The sequence below is a fragment of the Aquila chrysaetos genome, chromosome 12, assembly GCF_900496995.4.
Source record: "Aquila chrysaetos chrysaetos chromosome 12, bAquChr1.4, whole genome shotgun sequence".
Taxonomy (NCBI): domain Eukaryota; kingdom Metazoa; phylum Chordata; class Aves; order Accipitriformes; family Accipitridae; genus Aquila; species Aquila chrysaetos.
The window spans coordinates 13206346-13218420 of record NC_044015.1 but is presented as its reverse complement, the minus strand read 5'-3'; the positions used below and the strand labels follow the sequence as shown (position 1 = coordinate 13218420).

Here is a 12075-nt window from a genome sequence, read left to right as displayed (position 1 = left end):
TGCTCTCCTGCAACAGAAATTCAGGCACCAGAAGGTGCTTTCGTGCTATATTGTCATCTGGATACTTCCTTTTTTTTTTTTTTTTCCTTAAAAAAAAAACAACAAACCCAAACAACTTTTTAAAGGAACAAACAGATATGCCAACAAAACACTTCAACCCATACATGGCTTAGTTTTCAACAGTGGCACGTGCCTCCATTTAAGCTACTGCTATTTCAACTGCCAGACTTTATAAGGGCCTTCAGCTGGTTCTTATAGCTACTTCAGAACTGGTTGTTTCAGCCAAGCCTCATTTATTTCACATCTACAAACACACTTACACCCAAAGACTAGAACCAAACTGGATCCTTCCAATACAAATAAACAAAAAAATGAGTTTCTTATATGTTATATATCATTTTCTCAAAAAAAGAAAAAAGCCAAAAACAATCTTCTAAAAACAGCAAAAGTGGCTTGTGAATGCTTAAGTAACAGTTGAGTCAGGACACATTAAAAACAACGCAAATGATACCAACACAAACTCCTCCACAAGTCTGCAGTCTAGAGGTCTGTAAAGGCATAGCCACATCACCGTGCCAAAATATCTAGGAGAAAATGCCCACAGTGATACTGAAGGTATGACTTCACTGGAGACACTGGCTGACCCAGACACTGAATTGTCATATCTTTATTAAGGCTGTAATCACCCACATATTGTGACAACTGCTGGAGGCTCATTTCATGATAGTCTGCCCAGCAGTAAATTTCAGCTCTGTAATTTTTCCCCTGTAAGCTGTAGGAGTTGTCTGGTTCAAAGAACAAGTAAGTAGGCAGGGGGGAGACTGTGACAACGTAAACTATTACCTTACAAGCGGTATACTGAAATTGTCATTGCACAGCAAGTGGTTCACTAACTGCAGTAAAAATGGAATCCAGACTCTAACTGATTCTCCCAACCAGGACTGTTAACTCACCTCAAAAGTATCAAAGCCAACAGAAGGGGTTTAGATGTGGAAATTCAAAGTTGTTAAGAAGCAACACCTATTAAACAGCCTGCCTTGTGCTGACATGGAACACATACAAATGATTTCATGACATCCATCACCATTTGTATTGCAGCTTCTAAGAGTGGATGGATGAATGAGAAAGAAGATGGGACTTCTCCCTGAACAAACTTCTGCCTCTGCCACATGGAGGAAAAAAAAAAAAAAGAAAAAAAAAAAAAAGGCATCCAGAGTTTTCCATCACAGCTACGTAAAGTTACCCCAGTTCTGTCATTTACCCTGCTTCAAGAATTTTTACAAGCTGTGAATCTCCAGGAAACAACGACTCTCACTGTCCCTTGTTTTCAGTTTGCTTCTTGAAAGTGCTCAAAGCTGTTTTATCGGTGTGTGCCACTTTCACACACATCAGATCGCTGAAGCGTTGGTTTCACAATGCAGCACTGGCCTCAGAGTTTGTTCATACAGACTGATGTAGTTCCTTTGTCATATACAACCTTATAATTAAGAGAAACAGCCCAAAGTACAAACACACCACCCTTCTCCTTATTCTTAGCTGTTAAGAAAGAGCCTGCCACCACTAGAGACCACAGATCAGAGATCACTGAACATTTAGCAACAAAGAGGAGGATGGAGTTATAATTAAGTTACAAGCATGGGACACAGGCATGCTGGATTTAGTTCTCAGCTCCTATGTGGAATTTATGTGCAATTCTGGTGCCCCAGAGTCCTGGCTGTAAAATGGGGATGCTACAAGACGCTCACTGACAAAAAGCACTTCTGTGAAGTAAAATTCTTGCATCTCCTAGTCCTGTTCATGAAACTCATGTGCCTAAATAAAATGCCCACCACCAAAACAAGGCCAAACCATCACTTACTACTGTATTCTCATTACAGCAGTACAGAGATCATCACTACTTTCTATTACAAGTCGATAACTGTTTTGCTAATACTATCATGAGAACTGCTTTCTATTGGTTTAAGCAGCAAACCCCCTCACATTCCAGCTGTTGTTCTGCCAAGAAAGTTAAGTCTGGTTTAAGATCTGGTATCCTCCGAAATGAATGCAAGTACACAGAGGTCTGGTAGAACAGAAAAACATTATCTTCTTTCCCTGCGCCTCACCCAAAATAACACAGAGGCTTATAATTATAAAGTTATTAATATTTGGCCATAATCACACACTTGGAAGAAATTTGCAACTACTAAAATAAACTATCTCCCTCTTAGGAAAAAATACAGAGATACACAGGAAGCTCAAAAGTCTCTTTTCTTACCCCAAAATAAATGTTTTTCATGCAACTTAAGTGCAATTAGAAATTAAGGCAATATTCCACTTAAGATCCAGTTTCTAAGGGTATTAAAAGGCCTAAATGTCCATATTAACAGCTAACACAACTTTCAGAAGCATTTTTTGGTTAGTTTTTGGAAAGACTGAGTTCTAAAGAAGTTAGATGCCCCCTGAAAATACCACAAGAAATGTACTGACTCTGATTACCTTTTTAAATCCAGCCCTTGCTAGTTTAGATGACTAAGCTGCATTTTCTAAAGTAACTTATGTTCACCTTAAGCCTTGATAAAAATCTGTACATTGCCAACTCCTCAATTACTTCTGAAAAATAGACGATGGTATATAAATCACTTAAACGTTGCAACACTGAGTGGAGCAACATCTGCATACCTTTAAAAAAAAAATCTAGGCCAGGTTAAAAATTTCAGAAGCTCACAATTAAATCAAAAACCTAAATCCTATCATCCAAAGTGACCTAGCTTTACATATGTGTTTCATTTAACTTCCTCTTTCTCCATAAATTTAGAGAAGAAAGGAGAGGGGGGAAAAAAAAAAAATAGTTTTCAATATGCACTCTCTGAACATGGGTTTTTCTGAATTACAGAAACTCCTGTGGACAGTATTCACTCTCTACTGGTTCAATACACAAGGTTTTCCAAGTATCCTGCACAGCCATGGTTCAATATCTCCCGTTCTCACACCACAGCTCTCCATCTCTTCTAAATCCTCCTCCTGCCTCCTTTGTTCTTCTTCCACCTTTGACTGCTTTTTATTCCTTCCAGTAAAATTTCTCTAATTATCTGATTTCCTATATTTTACATATCACACATGCATTTGTATGTACATAAACACCATTAACATCCCACTATGGGACTGGGAAACAGAACAAGGTGCTAATATCTCCTGTAACACAATTGGGTTTTACCTACAAACTTTCCACACTTACGGAGAAAGCAGGGGATTTGCATGCATTGAATACAATACTTTTCATATCCCAGAATGCCAAGTCACAAAATGTAACTCAATCAGGAGATATACTTGCACACAAAATACCAATCAGGAAGCTCTGGTATAGATAGATTGTGTAATAAGTATTTATTACTTTTACATCCTTAATGTTAAGGACACTTGAGATGACAATTAGGCTAGACAAATGAAAATGTTTGCCTGTTTTCTTAAGTAACAGATCTTCATTAAGTCCATGTTCTTCTTTCACTGGGTTTTACAGTTAAGACAAACATTTGTGCATACATACACACAAATTATCTTGAAGTGATTTCTCCCATTGTTATAATATTTATCCCCCATATCAATATAACTGAAGATGTATTATGCATTTTAATTCTTCATTCTCTGAAACTAAAGCATTTTTGGTACAGTCAGTTCTGTCTGTACCTGCAATAACTTTGTGAATGTCTTATTTCACTCCTCCAAGTCTTCCATAAAATGAGAAAAAAAAAATAAAGAGATCAGAAAACACATAATAGTTAACAGAACAACTTTTGGAAAATGCAGAATTCTTTTGAGTCTTTTAATGCCAAACATCATTAAAAATCCAAGATTTTTGCATTGATATGAGCCTGCTGCCCTTGACTGTTCTAAGTTTTAGTAAAGCTTTCCATGCAATTTCAATTTCTGAATTAAGAAGCCTCAGAGATTTCTGTTCACTTTTCAAGCAATTATAGGTTCAGCTCTTGCATTAACAGTGTTCCTTCCTGCATTACCAACATTCCCACAACAGCAGTTCAACATTGCCAGAGGACTGTAACTACATATACTTCTAAGGCTCCATTTTGTTCATTATGGTATATATATTGATATCAAAAAAGATCTTTTATGTGAATGATTCAATGAAATATAACCGAGACCCCTCCCAAAAAGGTGCAGATCAGATCACGCATTCCATCCAGGAGAGGGCACTGATGCAGAAAGGATTAAGTGTATTGTTTTAACACTGTTAAATACAGACGTCAACCTGAAACTTGTCTTTAGAGCAGCGTTCACAAAACTACAGAGTGAGTAAAACACAAGTTTGACATCTGCTGGCTGCAAACACATGTAAAGGATATGACTGTGTGGGGTAGAAACCACATAAATGATAAGAGATCATTTCGAGGAAGCATATGCTGTATTTTTAGCAACGTAGAAGTTCAACATTATGACAAGTGTATGGTAACTATCTTTGAGTACTTATCACCTTTCCTGCCATGAGATTCTGGGACTGTTACGAAAAGTGCTTGATATGAACACACCCAGCTTGTTTCAAGATTTCAATTTGAGCAGGAATTGCAATTTCAGTGTTTACTTTGGAAAGTCACTCAAGCAAAGATACATGTGAGTATTACAGCTGAAAGACAGCATTCAACAAGCTGCTGAGCCACTCCACTGGCCTGCCACACAAAGGGCAGTTCTGCTCCCATTTCCCTTCTCCTCCTTCCCTTGCCCCTACTTCTCTACTTTTACAGGTTGTGCTCACATGATTGCACCCTTCCCTTGGGCCAGCTCTGACAGCAGAGAACTAATCTTTTGCACTGAACTGTTTTTCTGCCAATTCAGTGTCAATTGGCTCACTCTGACCAGATATGTTTGAGAGCTGGTACAAGGGATGCAGCAGGAACATTGGAATAAAGCAGGAAGGAGGGAGCAGGAGTTTTTGGCAGCAGTGCGTTGTTGAGTGACACAGATCATTTCACTGACCTTTACCTAGAGTTTGCTGGCTGTGTTTTGAAGAGTCTCTTTGAATCAACATCACTGCTACACACTGGTTTAAGATCTAAATATCAAAAATTGCCAACTTATCCCTCTATCCATACAGGTGAAAAGGGAAAAAAAAAAAAAAAAAAAAAAAAAAAAAAGAGTTATTCGGTAACTAGAATCGTATAAAAAAAAAAAACCTGTACTGCAAGGGAGAAAGTTAGACACATGATGTTACTTTTGTAGACTACAGTTCAGTTTGACAATCAGTGTGTGGAAAAGCTTGTATGAAACAGTCAACTACAGGCACTTTGATGAAACAACTTGAACGGGCAAGTCCTTTAAACTGATACCTTATGACACTGTACCCATGAAGTTGTTAGGAGCCTGTATTCCATTTTGACTTACACATGAGCAGCTACACTCAAAGCCACGATATGCTTTTGAAAAGCTAACTTGAATCTTTCAAATTTCATTCAAATAAATTTCTGAAAAATTTGCTCTAACCATGCTTACCATTTCTTTAAGGAATTAGTCATAACTCTAACGCTGTGTGCTTATTTAGAGTAACTTCTAATAGGATCAATTATACAAGACTATAGATTATACAAGACAGTATACATAGAAGATTCAAAGCTACTTACCACAATGTGTTGATAGGGATCTATGACAGACATTTTTGCCTTAATTCGTATTCAAGACAACTGTCAAATGTCTATTTCAATTCTACACAGAAGAGGCTTCCCAGTTCTTCAGAGTTCAGTATGACAGATCCTTTAACTATTAAATAAAGAAAAAAATGTAAGTAAAATTCTTATGTTCTTTTAAACTATATTTTGTAACAGAGCAAATTAGTTCCTCCACTTTAGGAAGGTTCCTACAATTCATTTGTTTACCATAAACTTAATTTCACACAAGCTATGGAGGTAGAGATATTTACTTGCCTGAACTAGAGAAATTTCTTGTGCTTATTTCCTCTACCTCAGAGTAAGAGCACAAACCAAATATCTTGAATTCCAGTCATCCAAGTGTTTCTAGCAGCTCTACAAATAAACAAAAAGAATAGCACAATTATATTTATCCATTACATACTTTCAAATGTATATGCTTCCATGCATTACAGTGCTAGTAAAAACAAAACAAAACAAAAAAAAACCAACAAAAAAACAGTGTTTAGTTAATAGCCTTTTTACTGTAGTAACAAGTTCTTGGTTCCCATGCTTCGCTTCTATATTAAGATGCTCACATGGTCAGGACAGGACAGAGATGAAGTTTCTCTTTGTATCCTCCTTTCAAGGATATGTCCTGTACTCACACCAAGGGACATGAATTTTAGAACTGAAAAGCCAGTTGGAGAGCACAAGCACAATAGTCAGCAACTTGCACCAGACAACCGCAACCCTTCGTAGTAAAGATCTGTTAAGCCATTTAAACGCAGCTGTTCATACCACCTTCACTTTGAAAGCTTTTTCCACAAACAGCAAATTCCCAAAGTCGCACCTAACTGTGCCTAAGAAAATAACAGAAAACAAATTCCAGCATCTAATCTGCAGCAATAGCACAGGACTTAACAGCTGCTCATTTAACTATAAACTAGCAGCAATAGTGCCCTCTGTAAACCTGGGAATTCCAACTAAAGCTGTGTACAGCCTCCCCGGCCACCCCAGCCATCTAGAGATTCACAAGAGGCTTTGACGGGCAAACTGCAAACCAGCTGCCAGGATTTAAACAGGTTCTTCATAGGCCACTGTTTTCTGAACACTTTGTGAGGATTTCTACTGAAATCAGGGGCCACCAGAGGCCTTAAACTTCAGAACTGTTTCCAATCATCAAAGTAAAATACACTAAGAGAGGTTATTCCTTTCTGCATCTCTAAAAAAACAGGGAAACTGCTGGACAGGATCAGTTCTTAGATTGAGCTGGACCATAGCCAGACGTGAACCATTAGCAGAAGCTTCAGAGTGAAAAGAAAAAAAACACCACGTGGGGTTTGGTCTCAAGGAAATGATTCCTAACCCTCAATTTTGAAAGGGCAGAATAAACCCTAAGGAATGATCATTTATGTCACTCCCAATACCCTTGCTCTTGAGCAATTATACGCAGGCATTTCCATAAAAATTTTGTTTCGTTATGATCACTAGAACATTACGATATCCCTTCTTTAATCCTGCTGGCCCTAACAATAGCTTGAGGCTAGAAATTACCCTGGGTTTATTTATTTGGTTTTATCTAAGGAAGTCTGAATAAGAAAGACTTTAACATACATTCAGTTCATAGTTTTCATTCAAGGCAGCTCAATACTAGAACAACAGGAACAAGACATCTTTATCATAGAAAGCAGGCAGCCTTTCAGACTTAAAGGAAGATCTCTAACATATATCCACCATTATTTCTCCTACTGCAATAATAATTGCAAAGACTTATTTTTATTAACATTGTCAGCCAAATTCAGCTGTGGTGTAAACAGACAGATGGGAGGGAAATAACATTGTGTTTATAGACATAACTGTATAGCTGGTTTGTTATATTCAAGTTTATTTTACCTTGGGTCCTACTTAAAGTAGGAGAACCTTGGTAAACAAGCCCTGACATACCAGTTTTTGAGGAACTGTTGCAAACTTCAAAGGCAATCAAGAAAAAGCAACAGTGAGGGTTATCCAAACACTGTAATGAAGAGGAAATTTGTAAGTCATAAAACAGAAAATACACCATTTCCCCTAACTGCACAGTCAACTACCAACAAGTTACCACGCTCATTTTAAGATGATACACGAAACCAAGCTGAGGATACTGCTCTATCTGCAGAAATAAGAAAATGGGTTAGGCCTAGGATAGGCCTAGGATAAGAAGCCTGGTTCGAGTTACTTGTCTAGCATCCTAGAGGCAGAGTTCCAGTTCTCCAGATCATCACTCAACTAGTCAACTGGCTTAGACATGAGATCATCCTCTCTTTTCCTATAACCCCCCACCTCATCTATTTCAACATCTGCAGGGAATACATTTGTGATCCTGCAAACAACAGTCTCTTTGGCTACAGAGCCGTAATGAATCCCCAAGCACCATCTGTCCTCCATGTTGAATGAGGCAAGGATCATGCAGACAGACAAATATGCAATCATATAATTAACAACTGTATCACAAACACACATGCACAAACTACAAGCTAAAGACATACAGGCAGAGTCTCTGAATAAGGAGAAAAGGGCCAGGGAACAAGAAGACCCTGATGTGATACACAAAGCCTAATATCCTGGTTTTCTACACAGCTCCAACCAACAGCATGACAGATCCCAGCCTAGTCATGCTGCTATTTCTCCAAATTGGAGCTCTTGATTTGGTGTCTTAATCACAGTCTTTCAGTATGTGACAAACAGAAGCAGGTACCCAAAGACAGGCATCCAGTGCTATTGATTTCAGACATGTGAGTGTACCTGGGGCTGGCAGATGGACGGGTATCCATGCTCTGCCAGAAGCCAGCAAGACATCTGAAGTGGTAGCAGACATCTGGGTTTAAGTGACTTGAATACTTATGTCATTTACAGAGGATTTAATTCAAATCAGAGTTACCTGATCCTAGCATAATTACACCACACCCTCTGCAAGCCTGCACTACATTATCAATGGAGTTTGGGTTAAGCACGCTAATATATTTCTGTATCTAAAATCTTAGTGCAGCAGAGAAGCCAAAACACAGCACAAACAGAAGCTCATGAAGAGCTGCAAAGAAAGTCTTGAAAAATATTTACTTCAAACATCTGCAGTAAATAGAGCTGTGATCCCAGAATTATCTCACTTAACACTGCCACTATACACTGTCCATCCCACAAAGCCTAATGGAAAAATCATCAACTAATTAAGGACTGTATCACAAGCACGTACAAAGAACTGAACTCGAGCTGAAGCTCGTGGCAGGCCAGCCCTTGATAGATTGCAGGAGAAGTAGTGCCTCTAAGCAGATCTTCAAGGACACTTTAATATTATTAACACATATTGTTTTGTTTCCCTGATATCTGGTGGTATCGCATCGTCTGTGAACTGTGCCATTCCCAGGGCTGATAGCATTCCTTCCTGAAGGACTATCAAAACACATCGCAGGCAGTGCCTCTGCAACACCACAAGCATAAATTCTGTCAATTCATACAGAACCGCCAAAATTAACTAAACCAGCAAGACTGATTAACGATATATTTCTTAATGTTTTATCGACAAATGTCCAAGTCTACAAATTGTCTGAGTTTACAAAATACCAGAGCAAACACAGCCTCTTGAACAGGCCACAGTTTAGCTTGGTCACATAATACAGAGACAGCTTTCTACTAAATTCCTAAATCTCACTTTCACCCAAAAGTCAACACTACTTTTGTCAGGCCAAGAGCATTTAATTGTCAGGCACAGTTTCAGACATCAAAAGTAACAAGCTATTAGTTGATTGGTGGATTGCTGTTTAAATCAAGACTCTTGTGTGATCTTAGCTCATTTTCACTTGTGGTGACAGACTGAAATGGATAAGGGATTACTGTCTCTAAAGTCGGACACTACCAGAGCAATTCCACAAAAACAAGTTACACACACATGCACGGACAGCGATTATTACTGGAACATTTTCATTCTCAGTGTTGATCCAGTAAACTCCTACAGATAATTCAGTTTTATAGGATATATCAAGGACAAAAGACAAGACGAATAATGAGATGTTCGTATTTCATGCTGAGTACGAGCTTACTCCACAGTTAGTCTTACTGAGCGGAAAAGCTCTGAAAATGAGTAAAACATAACACAGTATAAATATCACCACCAGAATACATCCTCAAGATTAGAAGAAAAATCATAAAAGGGAGATTGTTTATATCAAGCTGGCCAGTTCTTACAAATCAGAGACACAGACAATTAAAAAAAGTGAGTAAGTGCAACTCACTGGTACAGTCATTAATGCTTAATCTAATCTAATGTGATAAGAGTAAGAGGTACACAATAAGCTAAATATTGACTCAGGCTTTTGGTATGAATGTCACCATCCATTTTTATCAAATCAGATTACAGAATTTTATTTGGTTACAGATTGATCCTGTGATAGTATAACAGAAATAATAAATAATCTGTTTCTACATGATTTTGCCTAGCATCCTGGAAAATCACAGTAACGTTATTTCTTAATTTAGGTCTTCCCACACAAGAAACAAGGTTTACACCTTACTTTGTGTAGAGCACCCATCACTCCATTTTCAACAAAAATGAAAAAGTATATGCTTTGCTGACGTGCACTGACTGTTCTTCCCATGCCTTGCCAGGAGAGCATGGGTGGAAGGAAGGAGTCTGAGCAGAAAAGCAAAAAGCTCAACCTTTGTGCCACATTTTTGGAGGATGCTCTGGGGTGAAGTTTGGCAAGGAAGTTGACACAGCATAAACAGCTAGACAGGAGATTTTAAGATTGGGAAACCACATTTGACTTCCTGCTAAAGAGGACATAACAGATGAAAAGATCGTGAATCTCTTTTTGAAAGATGACCTGTCAGCCTGTAACCAATTACTGAAACTACAGGTGACACAGAGTAACTAAGATTTCCTTTCAATGGAAGGAGAGTACTATAAAATACCCTAGCAGGGCTGAAACTCTGGAAACATCGCAGAAATCTTGAGCAAGGTGTCCTGGTTTCAGCTGGGATAGAGTTAATTGTCCTCCTGGTAGCTGGTACAGTGCTATGTTTTTGAGTTAGGTATGAGAAGAATGTTGATAACACTGATGTTTTCAGTTGTTGCTAAGTAATGTTTAGTCTAAAGTCAAGGATTTTCCAGCTTCTCATGCCCAGCCAGCAAGAAAGCTGGAGGGGCACAAGAAGTTGGCACAGGACGGAGCCAGGGCAGCTGACCCAAACTGGCCAAGGGGTGTTCCATACCATGTGACATCACATCTAGTGTACAAACTGGTGGGAGTAGGGGCAGGGGGATCGTCGCTCAGGGACTAACTGGGCGTTCATCAGCAGGTAGTGAGCAATTGCACTGTGCATCATTTGTATATTCCAATCCTCTTCTTATTATTAGTGTTGTCATTTTATTAGTGTTATCATTATCATTATTAGTTTCTTTTCTGTTCTATTAAACTGTTCTTATCTCAACCCATGAGTTTTACTTCTTTTCCCGATTTTCTCCCCCATCCCACTGCAGGGGTGGGGGGGTGGGGGGGAGGGAGAGTGAGCAGCTGCATGGTGCTTAGTTGCCGGCTGGGGTTAAACCACGACACAAGGTTAATTTACACCTTATCTAGTGCTGGAGGCTACTTTAGAGGCCAAAAATGAGGAAGACAGAAGTGGTACAATAACCAGGCCAGTTCTCTATATACAGCTGCCCAGCACCTCCTGGAGAGCTCCATGTTACAGTAACTTCCTATGACAGGAGGCAAGCCTTACTGAGTCAGCAGAAATCAGACATGCTCCTGAAAGAAACTTAATTAAGCTGGATTTAGTCCAAGAGGAAGAAGAAAATCCCTATCTTACATTCTACAAGGAATGGCCTTACTAACAGGAATATTCAAGAGGCTGGAAGCATTTCTGCCTGAATACCTGCATCTATTTCACATCGGTCATGGAAGTTCCCAGTACATTTCCTAACCAGCCAAGTACTGTATTTTCACTATGAACACTAACTACAAGCCTGAAGGAAGAGGCAGCTGATTCAGGGCATGATGGTTTATCTTACAATTATACTGCTTACGCAAAGGCAAGTTAACAAGAAACACTCACTGCAACAGTTTGTGAGAGGTTAGGAGAAAAAGCCATGTCATCATACATGATTTTACTTACAGAAATATTAGAAAGTGGAACTGAGTAAATCCAAAGTAAGAAGTTAATGTATTCTGAGAATGAAAGAGTTCCTTGAGTTAATACCTTTACATAAAACTTTTCTCCAATGTCTTGTATTTCACTTCACTTGAAATTGCACTAGAACTAAAAACCAGCCTTGAATGTAAAAAAAAAAAAAAAAAAAAAGGTAATTTGAGGGACTCCAAGAATATTTTTTAAAAATGGCAAAGATCACTGTCTTTTTCTACAGAAATCCAAGCCACAAGACAGATCAGATTAGGTGGCAGAGTCTCAAAATTTGTCAAAAAAAAAA

The 12075-nt window shown here is 38.6% G+C and overlaps 1 protein-coding gene across 5 annotated transcripts in view; it reads right to left on the bottom strand.

Annotated features, from left to right (window-relative positions):
• PLA2G4A (phospholipase A2 group IVA) overlaps nucleotides 1-12075 on the bottom strand; it is an 86053-nt gene that overhangs the window by 61473 nt on the left and 12505 nt on the right. For 4 of the 5 annotated variants that reach the window (XM_030031798.2, XM_041127863.1, XM_030031800.2 and 1 more), the window contains 2 exons: nucleotides 5910-6008; nucleotides 5610-5745 (listed from right to left, as the gene is read on the bottom strand). In XM_030031798.2, coding sequence (XP_029887658.1) covers nucleotides 5610-5642 — 33 coding nt within the window. In that variant the 5' untranslated portion in view covers nucleotides 5643-5745; nucleotides 5910-6008. The remainder of the gene's footprint in view (nucleotides 1-5609; nucleotides 5746-5909; nucleotides 6009-12075) is intronic. The other variant, XM_030031802.2, reaches the window with a different exon arrangement.